This window comes from Pteropus alecto, unplaced genomic scaffold (genome assembly GCF_000325575.1).
Source record: "Pteropus alecto unplaced genomic scaffold, ASM32557v1 scaffold312, whole genome shotgun sequence".
Classification (NCBI taxonomy): Eukaryota; Metazoa; Chordata; class Mammalia; order Chiroptera; family Pteropodidae; genus Pteropus; species Pteropus alecto.
The window spans coordinates 2653242-2674998 of NW_006433948.1; the positions used below are offsets into that span (position 1 = coordinate 2653242).

Here is a 21757-nt window from a genome sequence, read left to right on the forward strand (position 1 = left end):
GGCCTTTGTACTGGCTGTTATCTCTGCCTAGAATACTCTTTGCCTTCACTGCCCACCATATATATCTACAGGGCCAACTTCCTCACCAATTTCAAGTCTGCGCACAAATGTCATCTTCTCGATGAGACCTATCCTCACTACCCTATTTAAAATAATAACACAGCAATCCCAGCCCACGCCATTCCTGATACTTTTTGTTCTAATCTATTTTTTCTACATCACCTATAAACCTCTAACTTGTTATACAATTTACTTATTTATTATTCTTATTATTATCTTCTCTCCTCCTTGAATGTAAGCTCTGAGAAGGCATATTACTGTTTTGTTTATTTATTTATCCCAAGAGGCTAGAAGAGTGCCTGGCACATCGTAGGTGCTTAATAAATAATTGCTGAATGGGGGATATTCTCACTAGCACTTCAAGTGATATTTATAAGCAAGTGTAGTGAGTGAAAACTGGACTCTATACTTGTTCTTTTGTAGGTATATATCCAATTTCCTGGTTCTCTTCATGCATCTTTCCTCCCATTCTCTAATTCAAACTACTTTAGGTTTTTTATTCTGATTCTTTCTCCTCATTAAAACCATTTTCCTATTCAGAAACACAGTTCCATAATTCTTCCACTGGCTTTATTCTGCTTTCCATATCAAATGGAAATTTATAAACCTTCCTTTCAAAAGACATTCGTCTTTGGGTTCTTCGCTACTGAATTTCTCTCATTTCCTCCTCCTCACTATCCTATACAAACACACCCAATATCTGCATCTGCCAAGTAGTTTTCTTCCTCCAAGAGTTCTATTATCCTATTTATTAAACATCGAAACACATATCATTCAAACTGTATTTAGTAACTACTTTGGGCAAGATGCTGGGCTAGGTGCTAGAAATATGGTCCTCAAGGATCTCACAATTCAATGTGGACAGATGAGCCACATATCAGTAATGGAAGGCAGAATACATGATTAAAGACAAAATCACTAGCATACACATTAAACTACTGAAATTCAGAACAGAAAGAGAGCACTGAAGACTGGAATTAATTTGGGAAGTCTCTACCGTGGAGGGAAACCTCAGACTGGGCTTTGAAAAAGGCAGCACTGAAATGAGTGAGAACATTTTTTGAAGGATCAGATGGTATAAATGACACATGGAAAAAAAATGTGAATGGCCTGTTGGAGAGACATTGTGTTTGGTTGGACTGATGAAGGGTTTATGTCTCAACCATTCTAGATCTTGTGCCTAATGTAATGGTGTCTTATATTACTATGATGTATCGATGCGGGTATGAACAAAACCAACTCCATCTCTAGGTCCTGGAATTCATTTCCCTTTTAAGTTTCATGCTGTGACCTTTGACCAACCTCACTGTCCTTAGTAAGCATATCAAAGCCTTCTAGTTGACAATTATCTGTATTCCTTAATACGTAGCCATAAATATTTTTGTTAGGAACAGCCAGAATGGCATGATACCGGAAATAAGTATCAATCTGGTAATAGTATCGATTATAAACAAACATCTATCACAAGACCGCCAGGAGGTATGGCCCCTGGCACTACTGCATTCTTTGTCCCTTTATCCAGTCAGTCATTAGTACTCAAGTATACCATAAGAAAGGACTGTAACAGGGGCTGGTGGTGGACAATAACCTGTGCAGAATTGCTGGATCGTCTGTTCCGCTCAGACCCAATCTTCCTGTAAGTAAATCAACCTAAAAATAATTCTGTGACATTCTATGGAGTTGCTTGCTTCATTTTTCGCTCTTAAAATACCTTCTCGTTATGGTGGCTGTTACACCTTTGCCCCACCATCGGACATATGACGACGATGTAGGGGAGTAATATGATATAAAGTAGAAGAGATAGTTGCTGTGACCAGGCTGTACATATGTTAGTAAGAACAGAAACACTATATTTGTAGATCGAGCTTCACAGATTAAAAATTACACGTTCGGCCATCTTCTCGGTTAATTTTCACAATAATTCCGGAGGTAGGTATTATCTTTATTTTGCAAATGATGAAATTAAGAAACAAAGAAGTTAAGCACCTCAGTGGTAGAGCCAATACTCAAATCTAGTCTATCACCGAGTCCAAGAGCTCTGCTTTTCCAAATCTTATATACTAGGAAGACCAGAATTTTGTAAGTACAAAACAGAGCTGCGAGTATTTTATTATTTCTCATCTAAAGTTGTTCTGTGGTTAAGAACTAAAAAGGTCCACAGAGCTTTAAACTGTTTTTTTTTCCCTAAATTGATGAGAAAGATAAGTTTCCAAATAGATAACTACTATATTTATTTACATGCTATAGTGTTTTAAGTTTCTTTTTAAAATTAACGTTTTGCTATGTTTGTTTGTTTTTTTCTGTAGTTTTAAGCACAAATCTGTTACCTCACTTTGTTTCATTTACTTTACATTATAAAGAAATGAAGAGAAATAAAGCAACTCTGCAACCAAGCTTGGTGTGAAAACTATGAGGCAAAACAGTAAAGGAAGTGAAGGAAGTCATGCCCTGTGCCTAATTGGTGACGACGCCATTAGATGTCTCTGAAAATCAAAAGGAGTTAAAAATCTCAAAAATGGATTCTTAAGAATTACCTCTAGCGCAAACTGGGCCGCTAAACCGAGGAGCATGATAGATGTACTTCTCTCCTTAACAAGCTTATACCCTCCTCTTCCCTCTCCAGGTGTTATTAAGCTCTCTAAATTAATAATTGCCTCCAAAGCTGGAAAACAAGGAAACAATTCAAAAAATGAGATCAAAGATAATCTCAAAGACTCTTATCAAAGATAATAGCTAGCAATGGTTAATTTTATCACAATGACTTTGGAACTCATTTTATGAGGGAGTTACAAAATAGTCACAGGGAATTGATGTACAGCACAGGGAATACAGTCAATAATATTGTAATTACTGTGTACAGTGCCAGATGGGTACTAGACCAGTCAGGGGAATCACTTTGTAAATCATATAACTGTCTAACCACTACGCTGTACATCTGAAACTAATATAAAATAATATTGAATGTCAAAAAAAGGGAGCCTGAAGTAATTTTTTTTTCTGCATCTTGATTGTGATGGTGGTTACATGACTATAAGCATTTGTCAAAATTCAGAATTATTAATATAAATAAACCTCAGAATCATATACTAGGCAAAAGTAAATTTGATATGTATCATTAATAAACATGACTTTAAAATGGTCACAGATAACTAGCGAAAAAATAAAAAGATTGAGCTGATGCTATGTTTAAAAAGTAAAATGATTTTATTTTAATAGAATGCTGAAAAAAAAGATTTAATAAGAAATCTTTTTTTTTTTTTTGCCATTGCTGCTGGCAAAAATTTTCAGATTCTTTTATCCTACAATATAATGTAGCAAAGTCTCTAATGAAACACTGATGATGGACATGACAGCAATGTTATCCTGAAAAAGAGCCAATTTCAATTTGCTACTCCTTAATTAAAATACAGGTATTACTTTACTCTTCTTGAATATTTCTTTTTCAGTACAGAATAAATCATCTTCCTTTTTCTTATGGATTGAATACCAGAGTCCATCGCACATAACAGGTATTCATAAATAGTTGCTTAATTAGATTAGTATAAATTCCATTTGGATCCATTAATTCAAGCTTCTCAATTTCTCAACCTGTGTCCTTGACAAAGAGCGACCAGACTGGAGCTCAAACTGCTCCAGGATGCACTCAGCTACTCTGAAGGCTGAACGGGAATAAGTTTGCAGCACAGGCAGGTCTGTAATCAAGTCAAGATACCTGTGCATGCAGACATACAAGCTAGGGAGCTCTGCCTAACCTCACCAAAAGGACACGGTGCTAATGGGACCAAGGTCATGTGAGTAATTCTAGCACTGTCAGCTTCGTGGAGAGAAACTCCATTTCAAGGCCAAATCTCCCATCAATCTCCTCCCAAATAAGTGAAAATACTCAAACGGCACCCTGGAGACTTCCACTCTCTAAAGACAATTCTTCTCGTCCTATCCCCCACAGCTTTTTAAACTTAATTTTTGAATAGCTTGGTTCAAATAACAAAGTACAAAAAAGTACTTTGACAAAGTACACAGTGACAAGATTGCACCCCTAATTCTGGTCCCACATCTGCCTATTCCTACCCCCTCAAGGTAGCCCCTGTTTTTTATCCTTATGTAAACTTCCACAGTTTCTTTTTGCATGGTTATATTATCTTTATCTAGGAAAGCTAGAAAAAAAAAAATATATATATATATATAAGCTTCACTGCCTTACAATTTTTTTTCTATTATGCTCAAAGAGGATTATATAGTCTTAGTGTTAACAGTCAAATGTAAGTCAAAAATAACATTTATACCTCTGTCTGTGTTGCCGTCGATGACTGAAATCTTGAATACATAAAATTGAGTGAAAATATTTCCAGGATCATATTTTTCAGCTTCTTCCACTGCTTCTCTAGCCTGAAAAAAATATTGAGTTTCTTTTAAAAAGCTTCTAAGAAGTCCTTACTGTGTTTCACTAATATTAACACAGTCATAATGGCTGAGTGATACTCATAATAACAAGACATGAATCTAAGAAAAGTCTTTAAAGAACACTGTTCTGTTAAAATGCTAGAAACAATGAGTCCTGCTTCTGAAAACATTGTAGGTGTCAGATGAACCCCCTACTGAAAACAACCAAACATGTTGGGTAACATTTTTTTAATTCCAAAATCAACTGATAATATATGTAAAATAATTACCAAGCAAAATATTAACTAAAGAAAGCTAGTGTGAATATATTAATATCAGACAAAAATGATGTTAAGGTAAAAAGAAATAACAGAAATAAAGAGAATTGTTTCACGTCAATAAAAACTGCAATTAATGAGAATATATTAACAGTTCTAAATTTGTATGCATGAAAAGTATAGCCTTAAATATATAATGCAAAAATGACATTAGATGGAGAAATAGATAAATTCAAAATTATAATAGGACATTTTAACACCTTATATCTCGGTAATTGATAATCACACAAAATATGATCTTGGATACAGAAGATTCAAATAAAATGGATGAGAAAAAATTTAGACTTGGAAAATAAATTTCTATTAAACACACACAGAATATTTACAAAAATGGACCATATACCTAGTCACAAAGCAAATCTCAACCAAGTTCAACAGCCCAAAATCAATTACAATGCAATTAAGGTAGAAATCAATTACTAAATAGATGTCAAGAAAATCCTCATGTGTTTCAAAATTAGAAATATTTTCACATAATTCCTGGTTTCAAGAAGAAACCATAAGGATAAATGAAAAATACTTTTGATTGCATGACAAAAATATTACATATCAAAACTTGTGGACTGAGTATGAGGGATATTCAGTAAGGCTGTTATGTCCTAATTCTTTTCTGGGCAGTGGTTACAAGAGTTTGTCCACTTTGTGATAATTCATCAGGCTGTACACTTACATTTTGTTTATTTTTCTCTATATAGGTTATACGTCAATAAAAATTTACTTAAAATATCATGGGCTACAGCTAAAGCAGTACTTAGAAGAAAGTGTATTAAGTATATTATGTAATAAATATATTTCAAGATCACTGTAAATTAATGAGCTAAGGATCTGTCTCGAGGAGTTAGAAAAAGAATTGCAAGATGAATCTGAAAAAATAGAAAGAAGAAAACTATAAAGATACTAGCATAAATTGCTGAAATACAGAGCAAACATACAGTAGAAAGGATGTACAAAGCAAAAACTACACTTAAAAATGGTTAAGATGGTAAATTTTCTCACAATTAAAAAAATCAATTTCTATATACTAGCAATGAACAATTGGAAACTGAAATTAACCAAAGTGAGACCCTTTGCAATATTGTCACAACATGAATTCTTGAGAAAAACTTATCAAAATATGTGTAAGATTTTGCTGCAAACTATAAGATATGGATGAGAGAAATTAAAGCAAACCTAAATAGAGAGCAATGCTGTGTTAGTAGACTGGAACATGATATTAAGATGTTAACTGTCCTCAAATTGACCTATAGATTCAATGCAGTCCTAATAAAAACCCACCAGGCATTTTTTATAGTAATTAACAAGCTAACTTTACAATTTATGTGGAAATATAAAGGACTTAGAGTAGACAAAAGATTCTGAAAAACAAAGTTGAGGACTGACTCCGCTTGATTTAAAGACTTACTATAAAGCTACAATAATCAAGGGAGGGAAGTATTAACATAAGGATAGACACATAGAATTAATGGAACAAAATAGAGTACAGAAGTAGATCCAAATATTCATGATCAATTGATTTTTGACAAAGGTGCCAAAGTAATTCAATTAGCTAAGGAGAGTCTTTCAATACTGGTGCTAGAACAACATGTATCTATATGGGAAAAAATGGACCTTGATCTTTATATCTCACTGCGTCTCTGCTCCTACCTCTCTCTGCCTCTCTGCCTGCTTCCCCTCCCCTCAGTCTGTCTCTGTCTCTCTCTCGCATACATGCACACATATTAACACAAAATGGACTACGGGCCTAAACACAAAAGCAAAAACTATAAAACCTCCAGAACGAAGCACAGCAGAAAAATTTTCCACCTCAGGACAGGGAAAGATTTCTTAGTACGCGATAAACATAAACCATAAAAATATAATAAATTTGACTCCATTAAATAAAACCCACAACACACCTACTAGAATTATGAAAGTTAAAAAGGACCGAGAATATCATGTGCAGCAAGGATGTGGATGAAGTGGCATTATTATCCACTGCTGACAGGACTGTAAAAGGACACATCTCCTCTGGAAAACAGCTCAATAGTTTCCTATAAACTCAGACACACACTTACCATATGACCCAGCAATTGCACTTCTAGATATTTCTCCATGAGAAATTAAAACAAATATCAATACGAAAACTTCTACCTTGAATGTTCGTAATAGCTTTATTCATAATGGCTTCCAATTGGAAACAACCAAAATGCCCTCAACTGATGACTGAATAAACAAACTGCAGTATATCCATGCAACGGAACATTAGTCAGGAATAAAAAGGAACAATCTATTGATATATACAACGACATGAGTGAGTCTCTAAAACATTATATTGAATGAAAGAAGCAAGATACCCAAAAAGCACGTACTGTACGATTCCATTTATATGGAACGCTGGGAAAGATAAATCTAATTGATAGTGACAGAAAGCCTATCGGTCAATGCCTGAGGCTGGGAGTGGACATGGTGACTGACTGGGAAGGAGCACGAGAAAATCTTTTGGGATAATGAAAGTATTTTATATTTAGATTGGGTTGTTGGGTACACTGGGGTACATATTTGTCAAAATCATCTAATTACACACTTAAAATGAGTGCTTTTATGTAAATTACACTTCAACGAATTTGATTTTTAAAAGAAATTAATAATGATTTGTAAGGGTCCCTTTAGTTCTAAAATTCAATGACCTGTGAACTAAAAAACTACACAAAATCTTCTTTGATTATTACAGATTTTAGCAGATTATACTGCAATCTTAAAACAATATGGTTGGAGGACACTTCGAAGTTCTCTTAGTCAAAAAATCCTTCTAATACTTGAACCTCCTCTGTAAAATAGTCACTCTGCCTATCTCTCAGAGAGAGGGAATTCACTAACACTTAAGAAAATCCATTTGTTTTTAGACAGGTCTAATCATTAGACAGTTTCCTTATGATGACCTGAAATCTCACTCCTTGTAGTTCTCGCCCATAAAAACATGCACGAAATAAATCTTATTCTCTTATTCCTTGACGGCCAATCAATTACTAGGAGGAAGCTATCATGTTCCTCCTTAAATGTTCCATTTTCCAAGTTTAACATACATATTCCTTAAGCTGTTCTTCAAATAAGATGGATTTGAGTGCGCTCGCCATCCTGAGTGCCTTCCCCTTGGCACATTAGGGTTTGTCAACATCTTTCTTCTAAAGTATTGCCCCCCATCCCAAGTCCAACCAAATATTCCAGATATGGTGCAACCAGAGCAGAATACATGGTGATTGCCTCCCTTCTTCTACATATTCTATTTCTATTGATGCAACCTAACTTGAATGAACCTCCCCAGGATTACTGGCTAATGTTGATCCTACAGTCAACTAACAACCCTGAGTGTTTCACATGTGCTGCTGTTAAGCCAGATTTCATCTATTCTGTTCTTGCACAGTTGGTTTTGAGGATACAAGTAAAGGATGTTTGTCTTCGTCTTGTTAGAATGTCATCGTTTCAGCCCATTGAGGTCCCTTCAGATCTGACTCTATCTTCTGACATAAGTTATTCTTTGCAGCTTCGGTTCAGATGTATAGTCAATCAGTTTCACAAAGGTCCTCATCTATGTATTTTTATTCTAAGTTCATATGATATATACAATTTGATATTCAATTGTATACTTTTATTACCTTCTAATTATTTCATATCTGTAAATCCTGTGTTCTAGAAAGGATCATGCTTTCTACTTATTCTATACTACCAGGCACAGATTAAGCATTTAATAAATATCTGCTGACTTGAAAACTCAATTACGGTATTTTTACAGTACAGCTGTATCAAGAATGAGCCACAATCTACCTTCATCTCATGTTTACTGAAGAGCTAACTTTCTTTAACATGCATACAGATCCATTGGCGGGCAAGACTATATCCCCGCCAAAGCATCACAGAATCACTTCAAAATCAACAAGCAGTTATAGTACAAACAGAGGCCACAGCGCCATCTAGTGAACATTACTGGTTCACTTCTTTTGATCACAAGCTTATTCTCAGTCCTGTAACGGAAAGGCACGATTTTTAGAACTTCATATAGTAAACAGAACCAATATAAAAAACCTGCATGTGAGACGTGATTGTTTTCACTTTAGGTCATATAAATACTCTATAAATAGCCTCGTCTTGTGACAATGGTCAGTCTTATCACCATACTAGGCTTTGAGACTGTGCTTTGTTTTACCAATCTATAGTAGTACTGATGACACGCATGTACCTAAACCACAGTTGCAAGCTAAGGATGGGATTTCTGTACTGAGTTAAAGAAAACTCAATTGTGCGTTACCATCAGCTTACACAGGCTATCACCAAAACAATCCATTATCTGTCTCTTAATGAAAACTAAGGTTTTATAATGATTTATAGCCAAATCCCATTATATCAAGCTGCAATAAACTGCTCCTATACTTAGAACACAAGCCCATTTGTCCCATACTAGGTCTGTCCATTTAAGCGTATGACTTGCACAAACCAAAAACTCAAAAATCCCCAAAATAATATAATAAAATTAGGGTACTGGGCTTAAGGTACTACAAACTCCCCAAAGTAAAGTTTAAGTCTATGAAACTACATATTTTAATATTGTCTCATATAAAGTACTGGAGATACTCAATGGATAATGGCAATTAAAATTTTACATTCATACAACTTAGAAAAAACAAAGAAATTACTATATTTAATATATTGTTATCTCAAAATGATGTTGTCAAATGTATGAACTGATAAATATGTAACATAATCTACTAAGAGTTCAGTGGAACATATTCTCCAACTCCTCTGACATGCCCAAATTAACTTGTGACCTATAAGTCAATATTTCATTTTAGAGCAAAATAAAATAAAATGTGTTTTCTTCTTCTCAAAGAGAAAGAAACTAGAGAAAGGAATAATGTGCTAATTTTTTAAATAATATAATCTCATTCAGTTCTGATAATCAAGGGCACTCACTGATCTTGATCACTTTTAATTTCCAATTATCCACAGTAGCAAGGACAGAAAGAGCATGAACAAATGGAATTCCTAAATCAGAAGAAATGAATTGACTGGTATTTATTGAGACTCTATGACTATTTCCTAATGTAATGAATGCTTACTATGTATTAGGCTCTATGCTAGACAGATCAGGGAAAATAAAGATAAGATATGGTCCCTCTCCTCAAAGAGGTCATAAGCTAATGGTGGGGGAGGGTAAAACATATAAACAAATAACTAGAATACAAGTCAGAACATAAGTACCTAGGTATAAGCAGAACTGTTACAAAGTCTTAGAGGAAGAGCAATTCTCAGAAATTTCCTAAGGAAGCTAAGACTATCATTAGGAGGCTTTGAAAACAATAATTTTAAAAGGTAGGGATGCAGGGCAGAGGTAATTTGCAATAGAGAAGCAAGAGGAAGGTGCAGAGGCAGAAAAGCACGGATCATGGTTAGAAAGTAGCAGGTCCTCCAGTTGAAGACGAACACAGTACATACGTAAAGGAAATAAAACAGGATTATTTAATTTATAGATTATAAAGGGCCTTAAGTACTAAGAAATTTGACCTTTATTTACAGGGAGCCAGTGAAGATTACGGAGCAAGATAAAACAACCAGATGATTATTCCAATAGTCTCAGAAATAATGAGGGCTTGGATTAGGGTGATGAGATGAAGAAGAAAGAGGAGAGAGCTGGCAAAAATATTTCAGAGGTAGACTTGATCAGACTCAGCACATGATTGAACATAGGGGGAGAAAAAGGAATCCACGAAGCTAAGACTTTGGTCTTAGATAGCTGGACATATACCCGAAGACAGTAGAAGAGTGAATGTGGGCTATGAGAGAGAGATCAAGGCTACAGATTAGATTTGGGAATGAAGTGTTGAAGCTAAGAAAACAGTTGCTATGTTACTGAGGGGAGAGTGTATAGAACATAGAAAAGAAGGAACCAGAGGACAAATTCACTCAACAAATGTTTATTGAAAACTTACCATGTACCAAACGTGGTTGTGGTTATTAGGGATAAAATGGTGAACGAGATAAACATAGTACCTGTCCTCATCCAACATTTATTTGGTGAAAAGAGATTAGCTAGTAACAGAAATAAAAAAGGAATAGTCAGAGTAATAGGATTAAAAGATGTCACAGAACCCAAAAAGAGTTTCCAGAAAGAAGTAGTTGACAGAATTATACTGTTTTGTGCTAGAGAGATCAGAGGACAAAGAGTACTAAGAAAAGGTCATTAAATTTGATCATTAAAAGATCACTAGTGATCTTCTTAAGAGCAGGTTACAGAATCATAGGTGGAAAAATCAAGAGAGGAGTTGATAGTGAAGTCAAAAGTTTAAGAATCATCCTCGAGTCTCTTTCTTTCCTAACCTACATCTGGTATGTCAGAGAAATCTGTCAGAAATCTGACCACTTCTCACCATCCACACTTTTTCTGCCCTGGTCCACGACACTATCACCTCTTGCCTAGATAATTTCAATGGCCTCCTAACTGGTCTCGCTGCTTCCACCCTTGCAACCACCCTAGTCTATTCAACACAGTGGCCAGAATGATCTTACTAAAATAAAAGCCAGTGCTTTCCCATGTCACTCTTCCGCTCCAAATCCCCCCAACGTATGTCAAATGTAACTGAAAAATAAACTTAATTAAAAAATAAAATAAAATTTCGACCTTTCATTCCTCTTCTAAAACATTTAATACTACCCTCTCCTGCTTAATTTTCTCCTTAGTTCTTATCAGTATTTAATATATCAGGGGTTGGCAAACTATAGCCTATAGGCCACATCCAGCCCACTATCTATTTTTCGCACAGTCCATAAGCTAAAACTGGTTTTATATCTTTGAAAAGTTGAAAAAAAAAATGAAAAGAAAAATAATATTTTATGACACAATAAAAATAAAGGAAATTTAAATTTTAGTGTTCCTAAATATGAAGTTTCATTGAAACAGAGCCATGACGATTTGTTTACATACGGTCTATGGCGGCTTTCATGAGACAACAGCAACAGAGACTACATGGCCTAGAAAGCCTAAAATATTTACTATCTGATTCTTTACAGAAAATTTGCTGACTTTTGTAACATACCACAACATTTATCTTTGTATTGTCTGTTTCTCTTGGTAGAATATAAAATCCATGACTGTAGGAGTTTTGCCTATTCATTACTATATCTCCAGTGCCTAGTACAGTACTTAACATGTAGTAGGCAGTCAATAAATATTTTCTGAATGAATTAATGAATACTGAAAAAATATAGGTGGTTAATTTCAGGTTAAAACGTTTGGTGATGAAAGGAAAGACGAAGAGAGAACTATAATTTAAAGAGGATGATAAGGTCGAAGAATAAAGAAAATCTCAAAAATATATAGTGATGGGGAAAGAAACAGTCAAGAAAGAAAGATTAAAGAGCTAAGGTTGAGATTTCTAGAGAAGGTCCTCAGAGAAAGTTACTTCTTTCTCAGAGAAATGGGAGAAGAAAGGATGAGTAAAGAGGAGAAAAGTTGATGAAGTTCATGTCCGTTGCTACAAGCTCAGAAAATTACAAGATACAGTTTTCTGCTAAAAGAAAGGATAAGTCATGGGGGCTAAAGGACAAGAAAATGTTTTGGAATCACCTTTGCGAGGAATATGATACAAAGCCAACAATAATTAGTTTTACTGAGTGCCGAGCTGAAAAACCATGAAAGTTTAGCATATCCAATAAACATGGTTTCATAAATTTTCTGAACAATGTTCACATAGCTCAAGGGAAAAAGTGAAAAAAAGACAGACGATGAAAATTAATAAGGCTAGGTGGGAATAGTAAAATATAATGAACTGTGTAATTTTTTTTTACCTTTCTCTTTGTCCTAGTACATACGAGAGTATTCCTCCCATATGGAGGGTATTAAATCAACGGTTGGTAAGTTCGAGAAAGGAAGAATGAAATGGAAAACTACATTAACAGTAATCAGTGAGGTTTCCTTGAACATTGTCAGAATAACCTTTGCCTTCACTGCCAATCTCGCCTTAAATGATATAGTCATACACTGAGTATGCCTCATTTCCCACTCTCCTCTTCTTCCCTTCCTCGCTACTAACAGCATTTGAACTCCCAATTACAGGCTCAGGCCTATATTAGGCCTCGAGAACCAAACTTGACATTGGTTAGAGGAGATTTATGAACCACTGCCTCCAGTCTTGGGAGACTGTATCTAGTTACTTTGTATTCCCCTATGGTAAATGTATCCCAGCCTGGCCCCTTATGCCTGAGCTCTACTCTTAGAAACAGCCTCATATTCCAGGTTGGAGCGCCACCTTCTCTTTCTCGTCTATCTACACGTATCCCCAACACCCCAAAGATTAGAATCCTGCCTCTATGGTTGAAGATCTGTTCACTGATACATTTATATAATGCCCACTACTTGTGTACCTAACTTATGAAATACTTTCAATACTTAGACTTCCCTCGTTGCCATGATCTGCTTATCTGCCCATTAGGATTCCCTGATGCCAGCTGCTTGGCTGAATTGAAGGCATCTATCTCTTGTTCATCTCTGTAACCTCAGAGACTAGCACGGTGTACATACTGTGTTCTTTCTACGTCGACGACCTGGTTAGGTATTCTTTCCTGGCCTACAGATGCACCCATCCCCTCAACTGGCATGTCTCGCTCTAGGCTCTGGTCCTTCCCAATGTGCCAGGCTAACATACATCATGGAAATTACAAAAATGTTAAGTCAGCAGTAGGCAACTATCTTTCTGAAACAGTTAATGATATCCTGTGCAGAAAGATAATGAATGAGGTAACAAAATCTGTATGATAATCTTCAAGTCTTTAAGTAAACAGTGGTCAACTATCTTTATGAAACAAATGCTAGCTTGTGCAAAGCTATGATGAGTTAAGTTAAATTTCAACTTCTCTTCCAGGACTATAAATTTATAACATATAAACTAAATGGTATATATTCTTTTGAAAGAAAATCTGAAGTATTTAGTCAGATAAACAACTCTTCAAAGTAAATAAATCTTCAAAGGAAGTGTCTGGAATTACAACCCTTAACCACATACTTTCTCCTAAACTTGTCATTAAACTTGAAAAGCAACAAAAACCTTCATATTTTATCTGTGTCCACACTTGTCCTAATTATTTGTCTTCCTGTTTTTTGTCCTTTCACAAGCCAATACCATCTCCTGATAACAAAAGGAAGAAATGTTCCAACTGCTTTAGGAAGTATGAATGGTTCTATCCTTAAATAAATTTTCATCTTTTACTTTCAAGAATTTTGTCCTAATAAAAACTCAATTGCTGAACATTTTCTAGAGTGGATACAAAGGCAGTAATAACCCAGAAAGTAAAAGAATGACCATTTCACCCAAGCATTTGTTCTCCTTAAATGCTTGACAAAAAAAAAAATATGTACCGCAAAATTTAGTCTGCTTCAAAGGACAATATTATAGATGGTTAGTAGCAGATAACTTGTTCAGAACAGAGTGCAAAATATAAACAATAAGTCATAGAATTTATAATCTCCCAAATTCTATCTCCTTTTGGGAATTCCACTGATTAATGTGTAGAGTATGTAAATCAAGAAAATACCAATTTGACTGAATCCTGTATGAGGGAACTCTCAGATATCCTAATCTAACAGGAAGTCATACCACTGCAACTACCTCTCTGCCACTGAGCATGACATTTGCTGCCCTTGAAAAAGAGATGAATCGACAGACCTTATCGAGTAGTTCCAAACGCAGGTAACAGGAAGCTAAGTTCCTCTTCAGCTTGGCCAAGTCCAGATCCCTTGGATCATTTTCATAAAATCTCAGAGAATAACAGTACCACTGTAGGGCATCATCATATCTTTTTACCTAAAGTTAAAAAAGAAATAACAAAATCACACAGTTATCTCTACATTTGACCCTGTTTTTCCAAGTCACCTCTAGAAACAAACAAAAAAGGTATTGTTTTCTTTTTCAGACAACCAAAACACAACACTCTCTCTGGTTGAGTTCTAAGTGCATTTAATTAACACTCAATAATCAGTATAAGTTATAAAGTGACAATGAATATTTTCTATTCTTCCCTTCCATTAGAAATCTCACAAAAATCATCAACAAAATTAAAAGACAGCCAATGAAATGGGAGAAAATATTTGCAAACCAAATATTCAATAGGAGGTTAATATCCCTAATTTATACAAGGAACTCCTACAATAGCAAAAAAAAAAAAACAGATTTAAAAATAGACAGAAGATCTGAACAGACATTTTTCCAAAGACGATATACAAATGGCCAACAGGTACATGAAAAGGTGCTCAACATCAATAATAATCAGAGAAATGCTAATTAAATCCACAATGAAATATCACTTCACGCTTGTTAGAACGGCTATTATCAAATAGACAAGAAATAACGAGAGTTAGAGAGGATGTGGAAAAAAGGGAACCCTAATACACTGGTGGTGGGAATGTAAACTGCTACGGCCACTTATGGAAAACAGTACAGAGGTCTTTCAGGAAATTAAAAATAGAACTGCCGTATGATCCAACAATCTCGCTTCTGGGTATATATCTTAAGAAAATTAAATCATTATTTCAAAGAGATATCTGTATTTCCATGTTCAGTGCAGCATTATTCACAATAGCCAAGGTGTGGAAACAATCTAGGTGTTTGTTTATAGATGAATGCATAAAGTATGGTACATGTATACAAAGGAATATTATTCAGCTATATTAAAGGGAAATCCCACCATTTGTGACAACATGGATGAACCTGTGAAATAAGCCAGGCAAAGATAAACATTGCATGGAATCATTACCTGTAGAATCTAAAGAAAAAAGTCAAACTCATAGAAATAGAAAATAGAATGGTGGTTGCCAGGAGTTGGAGGATGGGGAGACACTGGTAAAAGGGTACAAATTTTCAGTTGTAAAATGAAAAAGGTCCAAGGATCTAATATATAACATGGCGACCATGGTTGATAATACTGAATCCTATAATTGAATTTTCCTTAGAGAGTAGAACTTACGTGCTCTCACTAAAACAAAGGGAGCGGGGCAAATGCATGAGATGATGGATATGTTCATTAAATCAACTATTAGGACACTTTTACAAAGTATACATATGTCACATCAAATCATCAAATTGTACACTTTAATTATATTATAATTTTTGTCTTCTAAACCTCAATAAAGCTTTAAAAAAATGAAATTTCACACATGGGATGAAGAGCATGAAAGGACGGTAAGGCACCCTGGAAAATTATCAGTATAATTTAAAAGTTGTTAAAATAATGATAAAAAGTTTAAAAGAGAACACCCATGATTCGCCATGCTAATACAGCTATGTTTTTTCTACATTCCATTTTAAATTTATCTTTTTGTATTTCATATAGTTGTAATCATAATTCATATTAGAATTTCATGTTCTATTCTATTTAAATTTTTGTAAATATTAATCTAAGTTGCTAGTCTTCACAGTTGTCAATTTAAGGAATACAGAGCATTCGATTAATACACGATGATTTTCTTAATGTTGGATATTTCATTAATTTCCAGGTTTTTCACTATTATAATTATATATTCATACAAAATATATATTTTTTTATTTTTGAGGTACGTTAAAATTTTCAGTGATAACAAGCTAGTGGGAAAAATCGAATAGAAATAACCCAGATGACTTTTTAAGCTAAGAACATTCACATTGCCCATGCACACCAAAGTGACGTAGATGAGTCCCTTGTACCCTATCAAGAAGCTTCACATTTTTTAAGGAATAACAGGAGTCATTATCACCTAAAAGGAATAAGACACTTTTCAATTAGAAACAACTGTGCTGAGTAGATACAATGCTGCCTTTGACTCTTCAGAATTAAGATTCTTCTCCAGTTGTTGGAACTGGGAGTTTAAGAAATTATTCGGCAAGACTGGAAAATGAGGGGAAAAAAAAAGACTCAATATGACAAGGAATTCTGAAGTACTTGTTCACCAATTCAGTAAAGAAATATAGGTCCCCTTGGTATTCTGCTGAGTGGAGTAAGTCAGACGAAGGCAAATACCATATTATTTCACTTATATGTGGAATCTAAAGAACAAAATAAACAAGCAAATGACACAGGAACAAACTCATACATACAGAGAACATTCTGATGTTTGCCAGATAGGAGGAGGGTTGGGGAGGTGAGTGTAAAGGGGGAAGGAATTAAGAAGTACAAATTGGTAGTTACAAAATAGTCATGGGGATATAAAGTATAGCATAAGGAATATAGCTAATAATATTTTAATAACTATGTATGGTGTCAGGTGGGCACTAGATTTCCTGGGGTGATCACTTCATAAGATATATTAATGTCTAATCACCATGGTGTACACCTGTAACTAATATAACACTGTATGCCAACTATAATTTAAAAATTAAAGAATTATTAAAAGTTAAAATTTAAAAAAACTACAGGCTTTCTAAAAAGTAACAAGAATACCATTCTATTTCTCAGCACCTAACCTTAAGGTGTAAAACAAGACATTATGATATATACATTGTGAAATGTTCACCAAAATAAAGCTAATTAACATATCCATCATCTCACCTAGTTACTTTTTGTGGTAAGCACACTTTAATATTTACTTAGCAAATTTCAATTATGCAATATATTATTATAACTACAGACACCATACACTTTTTATAGACAGTATAACTTTTTCCTTGGACCAAAATATCAATTTTCTCAACCCCCAAACCCTGGTAACCACCATTCTACTCTCTATTTCTATGAGTTTGGCTTTTTAAAATTCTACATGTAACTGAGATCATGCAATATTTGTCTTTCTGTGACTGGCTTATTTCACTTAGCATGTCCTCCAGGTTCATCCAAGTTGTCACAAATGGCAGGTTTTCCTGTAGGTCATTTCGGATAGTATGGACATTTTAACAATATTCACTTTTCCAATCCATGACTCTAGGATATTTTTCCATTTATTTGTGTCTTCTTCAACTTCTCTCAACAATGTCTTATAGTTTTTAGTGTACAGATATTTCATCTTCTTGATTAAGTTTATTCTTAAGTATTTTATTGTTTTTGATGCTATTATAAATGAGACTGTTTTCTTAATTCCTTTTTTGGATAGTTCATTGTTTGCATATAGAAACAACTGGTTTTTGTATGTTGATTTTGTATCCTGCAACTTTAGTGAATTTGTGTATCTGTTCTGATATTTTTTTTGGTGGTCTTAAGGTTTTCCATATATAAGATAGTGTCATCTGCAAACAGACAATTCTACTTCTTCTTTTCCATTTGGATGCTTTTTATTTCTTTTTCTTGCCTAAGGGCTCTGGTTAGAATGTACAGTGCTGTGTTGAAAAGAAGCGGTGAGAATGAATATCCTTGTCTTGTTTCTGATCTTTAAGGAAAAGCATTCGAGCTTTTTCACCATTGACTATGATGTTAACTCTGGGCTTATCATATATGGCCTTTATTTTGTTGAGGTACATTCCTTTTATACCTAATCTGTTGAAAGTTTTCATTATGAAAGAATGTTGTATTTTGCTAAATGTTTTTTTCTGCACCTATTAAGATGATCATATTGGGGGAAGGGGTGGCGGGAGCCTTGTCCTGCAGAGAATGTAGCAAAAAGTTTCCCCTCAAACAGACCAAGAAGATGCATGAAGAAGATAAAGGCATTCAAGCAAAAGAAGAGCAGCAGAAGAAACTCAAGATGCTAAAAGCAAAGGCTGCGGGAAAGGGCCCCCGGCCACATGTAGAATTAAGAAATCTGGCAAAAAGTGAGCTGTTCCTTGTACCTAAGGCATTGGTGATCCTTAATTCCATTCCTGTTTTAACATCTGGATTCCCTGCCATAACATCTGTGCAACCAATAGCTAGAATGAAGTGTTGTCTTGAGACTGCTGTACATTTAATAAACTTTTGTAATAATAATAATTTTTAAAGAGATGGTCATATTATTTGTATCCTTCATTTTTTTAAATGTGGTGAATTGTATTTATCTATTTGCATATATTGAACCAAAACCTCTCATTTTCATTATTATTTATTGATTTTCCTGGTCTCTATTTCAGTTATTTCTGCTCTGAGTTTTGGTATTTCCTCCCTTCTGCTATCTCTGAGCTTAGCTTGTTGTTCTTTTTGTAGTTCCTTGAGATGTAAAGTTAGGTTGTTAATCTGAGATCTTTCTTTGTTCTATATTTAGACATTTACCACTGTAAACTTCCCTTTTAGAACTATATATGCTGCATCTCATAAGTTTCGGTATGTTGTATTTCCATTATCACTTGACACAAGAGTTTTTAAGATTTATTTTTGATTGCTTCTTTCACACATTGGCTATTCAGGGGCATGTTTAATTTCTATGAATTTGTGAATTTTCAGGTTTTCTCCATTGCTGATTTCATTTTGAGTTATTATTTGTATAAAATGCGAGGTTTACATCAAGATTATTTTTCTTACCTGTGGATGTCCATTGCAACAGCACCATTAGATGAAAAGACCATTCTTCATTGAAGATTTTTGCACTTCGTTGAAAATCAGTTGAGCATATTTATGTGGGGTTATTTTGGTGTTCTCCATTATGTTCAATTGATCTATGTGTGATCTATGTGTTTATCTCTCAGATAATACCACAGTCTAGATTACTTAGCTATATAAGGTAAAGTGTTTCCTTCTATTTTATTCCTCTTTCTCAGCATTTTTAGCTATTTTCACTCCTTTGCTTTTATGTATAAATTTTAGAATAATCTTGAATCTCTATATATTTTTTTCTCATTCTTTTGTTTGTATTCTACTTGTATCTTCATATTTAAAGTATGTTTCTTTTAAACAGTACATAAAGTTGGGCCTGGGTTTTTTACCCAATTTGAAAAATGTCGGCCTTTTCACTGGGATATTGATGTCATTTTCATTTAATGTGATTTTGCATATGCTGAGATTTCAATCTACCATCTCGCTACTTGTTTTTTATTTGTCCCATCTAAATTTGTTCCCTCTTTCCTCTTTTTTTATGTCTTCTATTGGCTTATGAAATATTTTTTATAATTTTATTTTGTCTCCTTTTTTGGATTATAGATCCTGTTTTCAATACTTTTGGAAATATACTCAGAACCAGAACTGCTGGATCATATGATAATTCTATTTTTAATTCTTTGAGGAACCACCATACTGCTTTCTATAGTAGCTACACTATTTTACATTCTTACAAGTACTTCAATTTTTAAACAATATTATATGTACTGAGTAGAGAATTCTAGATTGATAGTTTTTTTCCATTATTTTAAAGATGTTGTTTCACTGTATGTTTCTGCTTACATTGCTTTCAATGAGAAATCTAATGTTCTCCTTAATTTGTTCCTCTGTGTGCAGGGTATCATTTTTCTCTGGTTGCTTTAAAGATATTCTCTTTATCACTGGTTTTGAGCAATTTATTATTATGTGCCTTGGTGTTGTTTTATTTCTTATGTTTGGAGTTTGCTAAGCTTTCTGATTTTACGGGTTCAGAATATTCCTTACATTTACAAGTTTTCAACCATTATTTTTTCAGATATTTATTCTCTCCTTCATTTGGGGATCCCAATTACCCATATATTAAGCTATCTGAAGTTTTTCTGTAGCTCACTGATGCTCTTTAAATTTTTTTAGGTTTTTTTTTTCCTGCATGGTTCATTTTGGATAGGTTCTATTGCTTTGCCTTCAAGTTCACTACTCTTTTCCTGTGCAATGTCTAATCTGATGTTAGTACTATCCAAAATATTTTTAACCTAGATACAGTATTCATTTCTAGAAGTTTGATTTGGTGCTTCTACTTACCTTTTTGAATATACAGAATACAATCATTAAAAGCTATTTTAATGTCCTCTGTTAACGCTAATTTTTGTGTTTCAGTTGATTGCTTATTCTCTTTAGTATAGGTTGTATTTTCTTGCCTCTTGCATTCTTAGTGATTTATTACTGGATGCCAGATATTGTGATTTTTACCTTGTTGGGTGCTGGAATATTTTGTATTCTGAAAAATATTCTCGACCTCTACTCTGGGAAGCAATAAAGCTCCTTGGGATCAAATTGATCCTTTCAGGTCATACTTTTATGGTTTTTAGGTAGATCTAAAGCAGTGCTCAGTGTAAGATTAATCGTTCCCCAGTACCGAGATGAGACCCTTCTCAGTTCTCTACCCAGTGCCCCATAAATTAGAGGTTTTCTAGACCAGCTGGTATGAACAAGCTCTACTGCCAGACATATGTGAGCCCTAGGCACTGTTACAACTAATAATTTTATATGGTTATTCCCTGGGCTTCATATATTTTCATTCCGTATTGTCTTGATCAGTACTTTGTTAAACACTGGAGGACTCTCTTATTGCTGTGGTTCTCTTTCAGTGCTGTGCTCTCCTCTCTGGTATTCCGTGCTGTGAACTCTAGCTGCCTTATCTCCCCAGACTCTCAGCTCCATCTCCTCAAATGAGAAAGCCTGCTGGAATCCACTTCAGTTCTTCTTCCTATACTACAGCCTGGAAATTCAAGGCAGCAAACTGCACAACTGCAGTGCTCACTTTGTTTATTTCTTATCTCCCAGAGATCACGTTCTGTTGTCTGGTATCTAGTGTCTCAAAACCTATGTTTCCGGTGGGGGCGGAGTATTCAGGCAAGGACATAAATCTGGTCTCTGGTACATCTTGTTTGTAAGTAGAAATTTACCATAACTTTTTTTTAAACAATATATCCCTTGTTTTTCACACACGGACACACAAATGTACACAAAGATTAGACGAAAATATACCAACATTTTACAAGTGATTAGATTATGAATGACTGTGCTTTTAAAAAACTCATCTGCTGTGTCAATTTTTGTGTGCGTGTGTGCGTGTGTCAAAATTTTCCATAGTTAACCTGGATTGTTTTTTTTTTTTAAGAGAAAAAATATTACTAATTTTTTGCATTTTTATTGCACCACACTTTTTAAAGGTTTTTTTTTTAAAGAGTACTTTTAGGTTCACAGCAAAACTGAGAGGAAAGGAGACA

At 34.4% G+C, this 21757-nt stretch overlaps 1 protein-coding gene across 1 annotated transcript in view; it reads right to left on the bottom strand.

Annotated features, from left to right (window-relative positions):
- TEX11 (testis expressed 11) overlaps positions 1-21757 on the bottom strand; it is a 136971-nt gene that overhangs the window by 43072 nt on the left and 72142 nt on the right. Inside the window, exons 15-17 of the mRNA XM_025044431.1 lie at positions 14468-14605; positions 4344-4446; positions 2595-2722 (exon numbers count right to left, since the gene is read on the bottom strand). Coding sequence (XP_024900199.1) covers positions 2595-2722; positions 4344-4446; positions 14468-14605 — 369 coding nt within the window. The remainder of the gene's footprint in view (positions 1-2594; positions 2723-4343; positions 4447-14467; positions 14606-21757) is intronic.